The 16,133-nt window shown below is 47.8% G+C and overlaps 1 protein-coding gene across 3 annotated transcripts in view; it reads right to left on the reverse strand.

Annotated features, from left to right (window-relative positions):
* LOC145361848 (beta-1,4 N-acetylgalactosaminyltransferase 1-like) overlaps positions 1-16,133 on the reverse strand; it is a 112,132-nt gene that overhangs the window by 70,835 nt on the left and 25,164 nt on the right. For all 3 annotated transcript variants that reach the window (XM_080217821.1, XM_080217820.1, XM_080217819.1), the window contains exons 3-5: positions 5,197-5,412; positions 2,101-2,277; positions 929-1,035 (exon numbers count right to left, since the gene is read on the reverse strand). In XM_080217821.1, the coding sequence (XP_080073947.1) occupies positions 929-1,035; positions 2,101-2,277; positions 5,197-5,411 (499 nt within the window). In that variant the 5' untranslated portion in view covers position 5,412. The remainder of the gene's footprint in view (positions 1-928; positions 1,036-2,100; positions 2,278-5,196; positions 5,413-16,133) is intronic.

A 16,133-nucleotide genomic window follows, 5' to 3' on the forward strand; every position in this document is an offset into this window, starting at 1 on the left:
CTTGGGAAAAGCAGCCAGCATAATTAAGCATGAATCCTACAGCAACAAATTTTATTTATGTAATGTGGTGAAGCGTCCAAATGTGATTCGATTAAAATATAACATTGAGCGACAAAACAATGACGAGACAGAGTTACAGGAATGAGATAGAGAATCTGGTGAACTGGTGCGGTGACAATAATCTCTCCCTCAAAACAAAGGAGATTGTCATCGACTTCAGGAAGTGTAGAGGAGAACATGCCCCTGTCTACATCAACGGGAATGGAGTAGAAAGGATCGAGAGCTTCAGGTTTTTAGGTGTCCAGATCACCAATAACCTGTCCAGGTCCCCCCCATGCTGACACTATAGTTAAGAAAGCCCCACCAACGCCTCTACTTTCTCAGAAGGCTAAGGAAAATTGGCATGTCTGCTACAATTCTCACCAACTTTTACAGATGCCCCATAGAAAGCATTCTTTCTGGTTGGATCACAGCTCGGTCTGGGATCCTGCTCTGCCCAAGACCGCAAGGAACTACAAAGGGTTGTGAATGTAGCCCAGTCCATCACACAAACCAGCCTCCCATCCTCGGAAAAGCCGCCAGCATAATCAAGGACCCCACACACCCCGGACATTCTCTCTTCCACCTTCTTCCTTCGGGAAAAAGATACAAAAGTCTGAGGTCCCGTACCGACCGACTCAAGAACAGCTTCTTCCCTGCTGCTGTCAGACTTTTGAATGGACCTACCTCGCGTTAAGCTAATCTTTCTCTACACCCTAGCTGTGACTGTAACACTACATTCTGCACTCTCTCCTTTCCTTCTCTATGAACGGTATGCTTTGTCTGTATAGTGCGCAAGAAACAATACTTTTCACTGTATCCCAATACATGGGACAATAATAAATCAAATATTATACATCTCTAGTAACGGTTTGCATTGGTTTCTGACCTGGGATCAGGATGGTTTTTAGGGGCCGCACTTGTAGTCCTTGCGTGGGGTACTCTAAAGGTGTATTAGCTTTGGCAATGATCATAACATCAGCAGGAGAATGTGACCTGGACAAAGATCAGAGCGGACAACAGAACAAGAGACATTCAGAAAAAAAGAAAACTAGTTTTATTTGTTGCCCAGTTTAGGTGCAGCTGTGGACGAGATAAACCCAGAGGACTAACTGGTGTTTGAGTGTTACATCTCTGCAGCAATGATGGCCACAGTCGAGGACAACTGTGCCTCTCTCGGACCAGGAGCTCATCACAATTCTCAACTGGCGATGTGCAACTTCAGCTGCATGCCTCTGGACTGACCCCTGGTGGCTGGAGAATGTGGAACGGCCCATTGACTGGGATGGCACATCCACTGGACTACAAGGGCTGCTCCACCACTGGTGGCCATGACTTCAGCCAACGAGTCTCCTTAACCCTACGATTCCCGAGCCGATTTGCTGCCTCTCTCTCCCCCTTAAAACCCACTTTATTTGGTGGCCTCCAGCAGTTCCTTTAAAGGGACCCCTCTCAGTTAGGCCGCATGTCAATTTAGTTATCCTGAACACAGCACTCAATGGGGAATGAGGTTTATTTATTAGTATCACAAGTGAGCTTACAAAGAACAAAACAGCCCGGGAAACAGGCCCTACGAGCCCGCGCCACCATTTTAACATTACGAGTCCTCCCTGAGTCCTAATGGGTCATTAACACTGCAATGAAGTTACTGTGAAAATCCCCTAGTCGCCACACTCCTGTTTGGGTACACTGAGGGAGAATTTAGCACGGCCAATACAGCTCGTCTTTCAGACTGTGGGAGGAAATCAGGGCACCAGGAGGAAACCCACGCAGACACGAGGAGAATGTGCAGACTCCACACAGACGGTGACCTGAGCCGGGAATCGAACCCAGGTCCCTGGCGCTGTGAGGCAGCAGTGCTAACCCACTGTGCCACCTTGTCGCCCAGTGTCAACTCTTTATCTATACTAGCTCGGGGCCTAGTGCCTGGATGTCTATACTGGAGCCTATTAATAAGGGCAGGTCAGTGCGTTGACCACTGGCCAGAACAGATATTTACACCAACGTTACACGTGAGGTCAATGAATTCAGAGGTGTCTCCGCACCTCGAGGAGTACGTACCTCTGTAGAAAATGCTGGTACTCCTGTTCCCTCCTTTTCTTCAGCTCCTCGCGTTCTGCCTCTTTGAAGACCTGCTCAAACTGATGGACAGACACCTGATGGAAGAGGTGTTTGCTGAACGGCAGTTTGATCACAGGCTCCTCTTTCTCACATCGGCAGCCATTCGTGGCAAGTAACCTAGGGGAAAGAGTCCGGTGTTACCAAAGTGGCGGCTTGGAAGTCGGACACGTCAGAATTCACATTTTGGGCTCCGTTGCGCAAGGGCCTGAAATTAATTGTTTGGGAACTTAACAACTTGCTACCTCTGCCGCAGTTTACTGCGGGGAGGTTCTCTATTGTCGAGTGCGTTGTCGTGGTCCCAGGAAAGGTGGCGAACATTCTGACAACAGCGGGGATCTTTTCGCGAGATTCGCGACTCATGTCAGGCCAATCATAAGACATAAGAACATGAGAAATAGGAGCAGGAGTAGGCCATCTAGCCCTTCGCGCCTGCCCCGCCATTCAATAAGATCATGGCTGATCTGTCGTGGCTCAGTTCCACTTTCCCGCCCTCTCCCCATAACCCTTAATCCCCTCGCTTATCAAAAACCCATCAACCCGCGTCTTAAAAATATTCAGCGAGGCAGCCTCCACCACTTCAACGGGCAGAGAATTCCAGAGATTCACCACCCTTTGAGTGAAGAAGTTCCTCCTCAACTCCTTTATCTTGAGGCTGTGCCCCCTAGTCCTACTGTCCTTTCTGAGCAGGAAGAGTCTCTCCACCTCTATCCTATCCATCCCATTCATCATCTTATACGTCTCAATGAGATCTCCCCTCATTCTTCTAAACTCTAACGAGTACAAGCCTAGTTTATTCAGCCTCTCCTCATAGCTCAACCCCCTCAACTCCGGTATCAGCCTAGTAAACCTCCTCTGCACTCCCTCCAAGGCCAAAATATCCTTGCGTAAGTACAGCGACCAAAACTGCACACAGTACTCCAGCTGCGGCCTCACCAATGCCCTATACAGCTGCAGCAAGACCTCCCTACTTTTATATTCAATCCCCCTCGCTATGAAGGCCAGCATCCCATTTGCCTTCCTGACCACCTGCTGCACCTGCAGGCTGGGTTTTTGCGACTCATGCACAAGGACCCCGAGGTCCCTCTGCACCGTCGCCTGCTGCAGTTTTTCTCCACGTAAGTAATAGTCCTTCCTACCATTATTCCTACCAAAGTGGACCACCTCACACTTGCCAACATTAAATTCCATTTGCCAGTTCCTGGCCCATTCGCCCAGCCTATCTAGATCCTTCTGCAGACTCTCCACACCCTCCGTGCAATTTGCCGTTCCACCAATCTTGGTGTCATCAGCAAATTTTGACACCATACACTCGGTTCCCTCCTCCAGATCATCTATATAAATGGTAAATAGCTGAGGCCCCAGCACCGACCCCTGGGGCACTCCACTAGTCACCATCCGCCAATCCGAATAGCACCCATTGACCCCCACTCTCTGCCTCCTATTTGATAACCAATCCTCTATCCACGCTAACACCCTACCCCCAACTCCATGTCCCCTGACCTTCTGTAATAACCTCTTGTGAGGTACCTTGTCAAACGCCTTCTGAAAATCAAGAAAGACCACATCCACCGGCTCTCCTCTATCCACCGCCCTAGACACATCCTCATAGAACTCCAGTAAATTTGTCAGACACGACTTCCCCTTAACGAAACCGTGCTGCGTCTGCTCTATCAAGCAATTCCCTTCAAGATACCTCGCTATTTCCTCCTTGATGACGGATTTTAACATTTTACCCACAACAGACGTTAAACTAACAGGCCTATAATTCCCTGCCTTTTGCCTGGCACCCTTCTTAAACAATGGCATAACATTAGCAGTTTTCCGATCTTCCGGCACTTCCCCGGAATCCAGGAATTCCCCGGAATCAATCGCGAGTCTCCGAGGCGCGTTCTCTCTCCCGTGCCAGAAATAGGCTGGAGCTGATTATCATCTGAAGGGGTCGTGGAAATTTGCATTTTCATATGATTAGCGGGTATCTGCCGAGCCCACGAGCGTCTCTATCCCCCGCCACCCCCTGCTGGGAGTGGTTCCCACCAACAGGGGTCACATATCCTCGGCCTGCTGGTGGGGTCAGAGGCAATTGAGGCCCTCACCCCATCCCCTGGGAGGTCGGGGGTAAGGGAGGGGTGCCCCTTGGACAGCCTGGCACTGCCAGCCTGGCACCCTGGCACTGCCCACCTAGCAGTGCTAAGGGGGCAGGGGCAATCGCTGGGGAGGCACCTGCTGCCACTCTGCAAGTGGGATCAGTGGGGGAGGGACTGAGGGGGCGATTGGGGATGGCCATGGCTGGGGGCAGGGGATTGGGCTGCGGCATCAGGAGGGTGGGCGGGAGGGGGGGAGGACAGGTAGATTAGGGCTGGCTCAGGGGTATGGTTTGGCAAGTCAGCAATTGGGGAAGGTGGGGAGGGGTCATGTAGGACAGCGATCATTGGGGTTCCGGGCAAGACCATCGATTGGAGGCCAGTGATCGGGAGGCCGGTGACTGGGGGTGCTGTTTGTGCATATGCGGCGATCTCCTCTCCGACAGATCGGCGCGCGCGCAATGGCCCTCTCAGCACTATGCCGATTATCCTGTCAGCCTCCCGGGTGGGAAGAGGCCCCACCCTCCACTCTCCGGCGTGAATCTCTCCGAGGCAATCTGTGGCGGAGATTCATTCAGGTAAGTACGCCCAAAAAAACGGGCGGAAAATTCTCCCGTTTTCCCACCCGTTAGCTGTGTTTTGGGAGAAGCCCGGCCTACGACCACGAAACCATTGTTGGAAAAACCCATCTGGTCCCCCTTTAGGGAAGGAAATCTGCCGTCCTTACCCCGGTCTGGCCTACACGTGACTCCAGAGCAAGGTGGGTGACTCTCAACTGCCCTCCGAAGTGATCGAGTGAGACATTCTGTTCAAGGGGCAATTAGGGATGGGCAATAAATGCTGGCCCAGCCAGCGACACCCACGTCCCACGAATGACGAAAGAAAGTCAGCGCTGCCACAGAGACTCGGGTTGCAACGGAGAAAGGTCTCGTTGAAGCAGGGAGGGCAGACTTACCCAGCCACTATCTCTTTGACTTTGAAGGGGATGTGGGCGTATTTCTCAGACGGCTCCCACAGTCCACGTTCCAGAAGGTTCCCCGAGATACCAGGCATCCGGTATTTGACATCCACCACACGGTAAGGCTTCAGTGTCCAGAGACAAAGGAAGAAAACGCCCAGGGGCAAAGTCACAAGCAAAAGGCAGCAGAGGGGCTTCCTGACTGGACGCATGCTGGAAACAAGAAGAAAGAAATACATCTTTTTTTTTAATACCTTTAACAAGCTATTTCTTGTCTTCCGAATTCAACTGACAAAGTCGCGAACAATTAGGTTTTGTGTTGCAACGTCACCAGTGATTAGCCAGTCGATCTTTGTGTCGAGTATTGAGGGGAAACTGAGGAAAGCTCCACCGGCGGTTTTTAAAGCTTATTTATTAGCGTCACGTCTCGGCTTACCCTAACGCTGCAATGAAGTCACTGTGAAAACCCCCCCCCAGTCGCCACACTCCTCTTCGGGGACACTGAGGGAGAACTGCGCATCTTTCGGACGGCGGAAGGAATCCGGAGCACCTGGAGGAAACCCCACGCAGACACGGGGTACAGACTCCGCACAGTGACCCAAGCCGGGAATCGAGCCCGGGTCCCTGGCGCTGTGAGGCAGCCATGGTGTCGCCCAGTGACTTGTTTGTGTCGTACTAAACTATTCAGTGCATAGAGGAGGATTGATTCCCATTCGGTTCAGCTCTGGGAGCAAGCAGGGCACAACAGACCTCATCACTTGTCACCATTTTGGTCCCCCCTCTCTCAATACCTCCTTCCGATTGATTTATTATTGTCACATGTATTGGGATACAGTGAAAAGTATTGTTTCTTGCGCACTATACAGACAAAGCATACCGTTCATAGAGTACATAGGGGAGGAAGAAAGGAGAGGGTGCAGAATGTAGTGTTACAGTCATAGCCAGAGTGTAGAGAAAGATCAATTTAATATTTGATTTGATTTATTATTGACACATGTATTGGGATGCAGCAAAAAGTATTGTTTCTTGCGTGCTATACAGACAAAGCATACCATTCATAGAGTACATAGGGGAGAAGGAAAGGAGAGGGTGCAGAATATAGTGTTACAGTCATAGCTCGGGTGTAGAGAAAGATCAACTTAATATTTGAGTTGATTTATTATTGTCGCATGTATTGGGATGCAGTGAAAAGTATTGTTTCTTGCGCGCTTTACAGGCAAAGCATACCGTTCATAGAGAAGGAAAGGAGAGAGTGCAGAATGTAGTGTTACAGTCATAGCTAGAGTGTAGAGAAAGATCAACTTAATATAAGGTTGGTCCATTCAAAAGTCTGACAGCAGCAGGGAAGAAGCTGTTCTTGAGTCGGTCGGTACGTGACCTCAGACTTTTGTATCTTTTTCCTGACAGAAGAAGGTGGAAGAGAGAATGTCCGGGGTGTGTGGGGTCCTTGATTATACTGGCTGCTTTTCCGAGGATGGGAGGCTGGTTTGTGTGATGGATTGGGCTGCGTTCACAGCCCTTTGTAGTTCCTTGCAGTCTTGGGCAGAGCAGGATCCCAGACCAAGCGGTGATACAACCAGAAAGAATGCTTTCTATGGGGCATCTGTAAAAGTTGGTGAGAGTCGTAGCAGACATGCCAAATTTCCTTAATCTTCTGAGAAAGTAGAGGCATTGGTGGGGCTTTCTTAACTATAGTGTCGGCGTGGGGGGGACCTGGACAGGTTATTGGTGATCTGGACACCTAAAAACTTGAAGCTCTCGACCCTTTCTACTTCATCCCCGTTGATGTAGACAGGGGCATGTTCTCCTTTACACTTCCTGAACTCGATGACAATCTCCTTTGTTTTGAGGGAGAGATTATTGTTACTGCACCAGTTCACCAGATTCTCTATCTCATTCCTGTAACTCTGTCTCGTCATTGTTTTGTCGCTCAATGTTATATTTTAATCGAATCACATTTGGACGCTTCACCACATTACATAAATAAAATTTGTTGCTGTAGGATTCATTCCGCATGGTGGCATAGTGGGTTAGCACTGCTGCCTCACAGCGCAGGGACCTGGGTTCAATTCCTGGCTTGGGTCACTGTGTTTGTGGAGTCCCCACATTCTCCCCGTGTCTGCGTGGGTTTCCTCCCGGTGCTTCAGTTACTTTCCAGACTCCAAAGATGTGTAGGTTAGGTGGATTGGCCATGCTAAATTGCCCCTTAGTGTCCAAAGATGTGTAGGTTAGGGGGATTGGCCATGCTAAATTGTCCCTTAGTGTCCAAAGATGTGTAGGTTAGGGGGATTGGCCATGCTAAATTGTCCCTTAGTGTCCAAAGATGTGTAGGTTAGGGTGGATTGGCCATGCTAAATTGTCCTTTAGTGTCCAAAGATGTGTAGGTTAGGGGGGATTGGCCATGCTAAATTGCCCCTTAGTGTCCAAAGATGTGTAGGTTAGGGTGGATTGGCCATGCTAAATTGTCCTTTAGTGTCCAAAGATGTGTAGGTTAGGGGGGATTGGCCATGCTAAATTGCCCCTTAGTGTCCAAAGATGTGTAGGTTAGGGTGGATTGGCCATGCTAAATTGTCCCTTAGTGTCCAAAGATGTGTAGGTTTGGGTGGATTGGCCATGCTAAATTGTCCCTTAGTGTCCAAAGATGTGCAGGTTAGGTGGATTGGCCATGCTAAATTGCCCCTTAGTGTCCAAAGATGTGTAGGTTAGGGTGGATTGGCCATGCTAAATTGTCCCTTAGTGTCCAAAGGTGTGTAGGTTAGGGTGGATTGGCCATGCTAAATTGCCCCTTAGTGTCCAAAGATGTGTAGGTTAGGTGGATTGGCCGTGCTAAATTGTCCCTTAGTGTCCAAAGATGTGCAGGTTAGGGTGGATTGGCCATGCTAAATTGCCCCTTAGTGTCCAAAGGTGTGTAGGTTAGGGTGGATTGGCCATGCTAAATTGTCCCTTAGTGTCCAAAGATGTGTAGGTTAGGGTGGATTGGCCATGCTAAATTGCCCCTTAGTGTCCAAAGATGTGTAGGTTAGGGTGGATTGGCCATGCTAAATTGCCCCTTAGTGTCCAAAGGTGTGTAGGTTAGGTGGATTGGCCATGCTAAATTGCCCCTTAGTGTCCAAAGATGTGCAGGTTAGGTGGATTGGCCATGCTAAATTGCCCCTTAGTGTCCAAAGATGTGTAGGTTAGGGTGGATTGGCCATGCTAAATTGCCCCTTAGTGTCCAAAGATGTGCAGGTTAGGTGGATTGGCCATGCTAAATTGCCCCTTAGTGTCCAAAGATGTGCAGGTTAGGTGGATTGGCCATGCTAAATTGCCCCTTAGTGTCCAAAGATGTGCAGGTTAGGGTGGATTGGCCATGCTAAATTGTCCCTTAGTGTCCAAAGGTGTGTAGGTTAGGTGGATTGGCCATGCTAAATTGCCCCTTAGTGTCCAAAGATGTGCAGGTTAGGTGGATTGGCCATGCTAAATTGCCCCTTAGTGTCCAAAGATGTGTAGGTTAGGGTGGATTGGCCATGCTAAATTGCCCCTTAGTGTCCAAAGATGTGTAGGTTAGGGTGGATTGGCCATGCTAAATTGCCCCTTAATGTCCCAAAGATGTGTAGGTTAGGGTGGATTGGCCATGCTAAATTGCCCCTTAGTGTCCAAAGATGTGTAGGTTAGGGTGGATTGGCCATGCTAAATTGCCCCTTAGTGTCCAAAGATGTGTAGGTTAGGGTGGATTGGCCATGCTAAATTGCCCCTTAGTGTCCAAAGATGTGTAGGTTAGGGTGGATTGGCCATGCTAAATTGCCCCTTAGTGTCCAAAGATGTGCAGGTTAGGGTGGATTGGCCATGCTAAATTGCCCCTTAGTGTCCAAAGATGTGTAGGTTAGGGTGGATTGGCCATGCTAAATTGCCCCTTAGTGTCCAAAGATGTGTAGGTTAGGGGGATTGGCCATGCTAAATTGCCCCTTAGTGTCCAAAGATGTGTAGGTTAGGGGGATTGGCCATGCTAAATTGCCCCTTAGTGTCCAAAGATGCGTAGGTTAGGGGGATTGGCCATGCTAAATTGTCCCTTAGTGTCAGGGAGACTGGCTAGGGTGGATGCATAGGGTTGTGATAGGACCTGGGTGGGATTGTGATTGGTGCAGATTCAATGGGCCAAATGGCCTCCTTCTGCACTGTAGGATTCTATGGTTTCCGCAGCACCCGAGAATCAAAGGATAATGTAGCACAGGAACGGGCCCTTTGGCCCACCAAGCCTGCACCAATACGCGGTTTCTAACCTTCTGTTCACCTCCTGTTCATGTGTCTATCAGAATACACCTTCAATATTGTTAATGTCCCTGTTTCCACCCCCTCCTCTGGCAGCACGTTCCAGACACCCACCCCTCTCTGCATGAAAAACCTCCCCCGCACATCTCCCTTAAACTGTCCCCCTCTCACCTTGAACCTATGCGTGCCCCTCCGCGTAATTGACACTTCCACTCTGGGGAAAAAGCCTCTCCCTATCCACCTGTCTCTCATCATTTTGTAGACCAGGTCTCCCCTCAGCCTCCGTCTTTCCAGTGAAAACAATCCCAGTTTATCCAATTTCTTCTCATTGCCCACACCCTCAAGACCAGACAACATCCCTGGTGTCCGCTTACTATACTTAGGGTTTATGTGTGATGAGTCTTACAAAATAAAGCACTTACAGCATTAAAACTACTGATGTCAACTACTCATTTTATTGAAAGGAGACCCAATGCTATAATTATTGTGTCACCTGTAAAACGATATCAGAATATAGTGTTACAGAAACAGATAGGGTGTAGAGCAAGATCAGCGTAATATTTGATTTGTTATTGTCACATGTATTGGGATACAGTGAAAAGTATTGCTTGTTGCACACTATACAGACAAAGCATACCATTCATAGAGTACATATGGGGGAAGGAAAGGAGAGGGTGCAGAATGTAGCATTACAGTCACAGATAGGGTGTAGAGAAAGATCAGCTTAATATTTGATTTATTATTGTCACATGTATTGGGATACAGTGAAAAGTATTGCTTCATGCGCACTATATAGACAAAGCATACCGTTCATAGAGTACATAGGGGAGAAGGAAAGGAGAGGGTGCAGAATGTAGTGTTACAGTCATAACTAGGGTGTGGAGAAAGATCAGCTTAATATTTGATTTGATTTATGATTGTCACGTGTATTGGGATACAGTGAAAAGTATTGTTTCTTGCACGCTATACAGGCAAAGCATACTGTTTATAGAGTACATAGGGGAGACGGAAAGGAGAGGGTGTAGGATATAGTGTTACAGTCATAGCTAGGGTGTAGAGAAAGATCAGCTTAATATATGGTAGGTCCATTCAAAAGTCTGACAGCAGCAGGGAAGAAGCTGTTCTTGAGTCGGTCAGTACGTGACCTCAGACTTTTGTATTTTTTTCCCGATGGAAGAAGGTGGAAGAGAGAATGTCTGGGGTGCGTGGGGGGGTCCTTGATTATACTGGATGCCTTTCCGAGGCAGTGGGAAGTGTAGACAGAGTCAATGGATGGGAGGCTGATGGATTGGGCTACATTCACAACCCTTTGTAGTTCCTTGCAGTCTTGGACAGAGCAGGAGCCCAGACCAAGCTGTGATACAACCAGAAAGAATGCTTTCTATGGGGCATCTGTAAAAGTTGGTGAGAGTCGTAGCGGACATGCCAAATTTCTTTAGTCTTCTGAGAAAGTAGGGACGTTTCTTAACTATAGTGTCAACAACTATATATAAGGACCTGGACCGAGAGATTAAAAAACCTTTCATGCAGTAAAACTTCCAAACTTTTCAATGCTGTCTCTTAAACTGACTTTGTGATAAAATCCATACAAATAACTCAATTCTTACAGAATATACCTCATCTCCCCTTTCTCACCTGAAGGTACTGTTTCTATATTTATTAGTGTGGGCGGCACAGTGGTTAGCACTGCTGCCTCACAGCATCAGGGACCTGGGTTCAATTCCCAGCTTGGATCACTGTGTGCATGTTTTCCCCATGTCTGTGCGGGTTTCATCCGGGTGCTCCGGTTTTCTCCCCAGTCCAAAAATGTGTAGGTTAGGGTGGATTGGCCATGCTAAATTGTCCCTTAGTGTCCAAAGATGTGTAGGTTAGGGTGGATTGGCCATGCTAAATTGCCCCTTAGTGTCCAAAGATGTGTAGGTTAGGGGGATTGGCCATGCTAAATTGTCCCTTAGTGTCCAAAAATGTGTAGGTTAGGGTGGATTGGCCATGCTAAATTGTCCCTTAGTGTCCAAAAATGTGTAGGTTAGGGGGATTGGCCATGCTAAATTGTCCCTTAGTGTCCAAAGAGGTGTGGGTTAGGGTGGATTGGCCATGCTAAATTGTCCCTTAGTGTCCAAAGAGGTGTGGGTTAGGGTGGATTGGCCATGCTAAATTGTCCCTTAGTGTCCAAAGAGGTGTGGGTTAGGGTGGATTGGCCATGCTAAATTGTCCCTTAGTGTCCAAAGATGTGTAGGTTAGGGTGGATTGGCCATGCTAAATTGTCCCTTAGTGTCCAAAGATGTGTAGGTTAGGGTGGATTGGCCATGCTAAATTGTCCTTTAGTGTCCCAAAGATGTGTAGGTTAGGGTGGATTGGCCATGCTAAATTGTCCTTTAGTGTCCCAAAGATGTGTAGGTTAGGGTGGATTGGCCATGCTAAATTGTCCTTTAGTGTCCAAAGATGTGTAGGTTAGGGTGGATTGGCCATGCTAAATTGCCCCTTAGTGTCCAAAGATGTGTAGGTTAGGGTGGATTGGCCATGCTAAATTGCCCCTTAGTGTCCAAAGATGTGTAGGTTAGGGTGGATTGGCCATGCTAAATTGCCCCTTAGTGTCCAAAGATGTGTAGGTTAGGGTGGATTGGCCATGCTAAATACTCCCTCAGTGTACCTGCACAGTGTGGTGACTTGGGCATTTTCACAATAACTTCATTGCAGTGTTAATGTAAGCTGACTAATAAATAAACTTTAAATTTTAACTTTAAGCTTCGTTATAAATGACCCCACAGTCACCACCAAGCCTTGGGTTACTTGTTCAAGTGTCCAGATGTTGTGTCAGCTGAGATGATTGAGTAACTGATGTTATCATACACTGCTGCACCTCACAACAACTGCAGCGTAACTGACTGCTCAGTGACAGCCAGGCCGAGAGCAATCACTCGTCCTCATTTTTAATTGCTAAGCTTCAAATGTAAAAACCCAAGGATCATGTCACTTCAGTGAACAGCCGTCAAGATGGATTTACAGATGGGACATTCTCAGAGGAGGATTGGCGCCCTCTGAGGCAGCTTTGTCCACTTCTACATTCGGCCTCACATGACAAAGCTGCATCCCAATGTCCCATTCTGACTCATAGAAACTAGAAGCAGGAGGAGGCCATTTGGCCCCTCGATCCTGCTCCTCCATTCATTCTGATCATGGCTGATCATCCAATTCAATATCCTGATCCCCCTGCCTTCCCCCCATATCCCTCGATCCCTTTAGCCCCAAGAGTGATATCTAATTTCTTCCTGAAATCACACAACGTTTTGGTCTCAACTACTTTCTGTGGGAGTGAATTCCACACATTCCCCACCCTCTGGGTGAAGACATTTCTCCTCACCTCAGTCCTAAAAGGTTTACCCCTTATCCTCAAACTATGACCCCCTAGTTCTGGACTCCCCCACCATCGGGAACATTCTTTCTGAATCTACCCTGTCTAACCCTGTTAGAATTTTATAAGTTTCTATGAGATCCCCTCTCACTCTTCTAAACTCCAGTGAATATAATCCTAACCGACTTGGTCTCTCCTCATATGAGAGACCTGCCATCCCAGGAATCAGCCTGGTAAACCTTCACTGTGCTCCCTCTATAGCAAGGACATCCTTCCTCAGATAAGGACACCAAAACTGCACACATTAATCCAGGTGTGGCCTCACCAACGCCCTGTACAATTGCAGTGAAACAACCCTATCCCTGTACTCAAATCCTCTCGCTATGAAAGCCAACATACCATTTACCTTCTTTACTGTCTGCTGTACCAGCGACTGATGCATGAGGACTCCAAGGTCTCACTGAGTATCCACCTCTCTCAATTTACACCTATTCAATAATAATCAGTCTTCCTATCATAGCTCCCAAAATGGATAACCTCACGTTTATCCACATTATACTGCATCTGCCATGCAGATATCCACACACTCAGCCTATCCAAATCACACTAAAACATCTCTGCATCCTCCTCACAGCTCACCCTCCCACCAAACTTTGTATCATCTGCAAATTTGGAGATAATACATTCAGTTCCCTCTTCCTAATCATTAATATATAATGTCAACAGTTGGGGTCCCAGCACAGATCTCTGCAGAACTCCACTAGTCACTGACTGCCAATCAGAAAAAGACCCATTTATGCCAAATCTTTGCTTCCTATCTGCTAACCTATCTGCTATCTATCTAAGACACTACCTACAATCCCATGTGCTTTAACTTTACATAGTAGTCAGTTGTGTGAGACCTTGTCGAAAGCCTTCTGAAAGTCTAAATAAACCACATCAATTAAAAGCGGAGGAATTTAGAGTAGCTAAGAGCAGTGGGCGAGAAGAGGATTGGGAAAGGTTTAAATGTCAACAAAGATTGACAAAGAAGTTGATAAAGGAGGGTAGGAGAAGCTATGAGGCTGGGCTAGCGCTTAATATAAAAAAGGATAGCAAGAGTTTTTATAAGTATATAAAAAGGAAGAGGCTGGCTAGGGTGAACGTTGGTCCTTTAGAGGATGAGAAAGGGGAGCTAGTGGTAGGGGATGGGGATATGGCTAAGGTCTTGAATAACTTTTTTGTTTCTGTCTTCACGGAGGAGGACGTGAATAATTTGCCGGGTGTTAGCGATGGAAAGGTGGTAGGAATGGAGGGTCTTAATGACATTACTGTTACTAGAGAGGTGGTGCTCAACAGACTGGAGGGGCTGATTGTGGACAAATCCCCAGGACCGGATGGAATGCATCCGAGGGTTCTGAAAGAAATGGCGGAGGTGATAGTGGATGCCTTGGTGGTTATTTTCCAGACGTCGCTGGATTCCGGGGAAGTGCCGGAAGATTGGAAAACGGCTAATGTTACACCGTTGTTTAAGAAGGGTGCCAGGCAAAAGGCGGGGAATTATAGGCCGGTTAGTTTAACGTCTGTGGTAGGTAAAATGTTAGAATCCGTCATTAAGGAGGAAATTGCGAGGCATCTTGAAGGGAATTGCTTGATAGGGCGGACGCAACACGGTTTCATTAAAGGGAAGTCGTGTCTGACAAATTTACTGGAGTTCTATGAGGATGTGTCTAGGGCAGTGGATAGAGGAGAGCCGGTGGATGTGGTCTTTCTGGATTTTCAGAAGGCGTTTGACAAGGTACCTCACAAGAGGTTATTACAGAAGGTCAGGGGACATGGAGTTGGGGGTAGGGTGTTAGCGTGGATAGAGGATTGGTTGTCAAATAGGAGGCAGAGAGTGGGGGTCAATGGGTGCTATTCGGATTGGCGGTTGGTGACTAGTGGGGTGCCCCAGGGGTCGGTGCTGGGGCCTCAGCTATTTACCATTTATATAGATGATCTGGAGGAGGGAACCGAGTGCAGGGTGTCGAAATTTGCTGATGACACCAAGATTGGGGGAAAGGCAAATTGTGCGGAGGGTGTGGAGAATCTGCAGAAGGATCTAGATAGGCTGGGCGAATGGGCCAGGAAATGGCAAATGGAATTTAATGTTGGCAAGTGTGAGGTGGTCCACTTTGGTAGGAAGAATGGTAGGAAGGACTATTACTTACGTGGCGAAAAACTGCAGCAGGCGACGGTGCAGAGGGACCTCGGGGTCCTTGTGCATGAGTCGCAAAAACCCAGCCTGCAGGTGCAGCAGGTGGTCAGGAAGGCAAATGGGATGCTGGCCTTCATAGCGAGGGGGATTGAATATAAAAGTAGGGAGGTCTTGCTGCAGCTGTATAGGGCATTGGTGAGGCTGCAGCTGGAGTACTGTGTGCAGTTTTGGGCGCCGCACCTGCGCAAGGATATTTTGGCCCTGGAGGGAGTGCAGAGGAGGTTTACTAGGCTGATACCGGAGTTGAGGGGATTGAGCTATGAGGAGAGGCTGAATAAACTAGGCTTGTACTCGTTAGAGTTTAGAAGAATGAGGGGAGATCTCATTGAGACGTATAAGATGATGAATGGGATGGATAGGATAGAGGTGGAGAGACTCTTCCCGCTCAAAAAAGACAGTAGGACTAGGGGGCACAGCCTCAAGATAAAGGGGAGGCGGTTTAGAACGGAGTTGAGGAGGAACTTCTTCACTCAAAGGGTGGTGAATCTCTGGAATTCTCTGCCCGTTGAAGTGGTGGAGGCTGCCTCGCTAAATATTTTTAAGAAGCGGGTTGATGGGTTCTTGATAAGAGAGGGGATTAAGGGTTATGGGGAGAGGGCGGGAAAGTGGAACTGAGCCACAACAGATCAGCCATGATCTTATTGAATGGCGGGGCAGGCTCGAAGGGCTAGATGGCCTACTCCTGCTCCTATTTCTTATGTTCTTATGTTCTTATCCACTGGTTCTCCTCAGTCAACTCCAGTAGTTACATCCTCAAAAAATTCCAATAGGTTCATCAAGCATGAATTCCCTTTTGTAAATCCATGCTGACTTTGTCTGATTATATCACTGGCGGCCAAGTTATGAAATCCTTGGTAATAGACTGCAGCAACTTCCCCAGTACCGATGTTAGGCTCACTGGTCTATAGTTCCCTGTTTTCTCTATATCTTCTCTTTTTGAATAGTGGGATTACATTAGCTACCCTCCAATCTGTAGGAACCAGTCCAGAGTCCAAAGAATTTTGGAAAATAGTCACCAAGTGGATCTACTAATTCCAGGGCTGCTTTCTTAATTCCTCTGGGATGAAGATTATCAGGACCTGGAGATTTATTCACCTT

This window comes from Carcharhinus amblyrhynchos, chromosome X (genome assembly GCF_965287045.1).
Source record: "Carcharhinus amblyrhynchos chromosome X, sCarAmb.v2.hapA, whole genome shotgun sequence".
Classification (NCBI taxonomy): domain Eukaryota; kingdom Metazoa; phylum Chordata; class Chondrichthyes; order Carcharhiniformes; family Carcharhinidae; genus Carcharhinus; species Carcharhinus amblyrhynchos.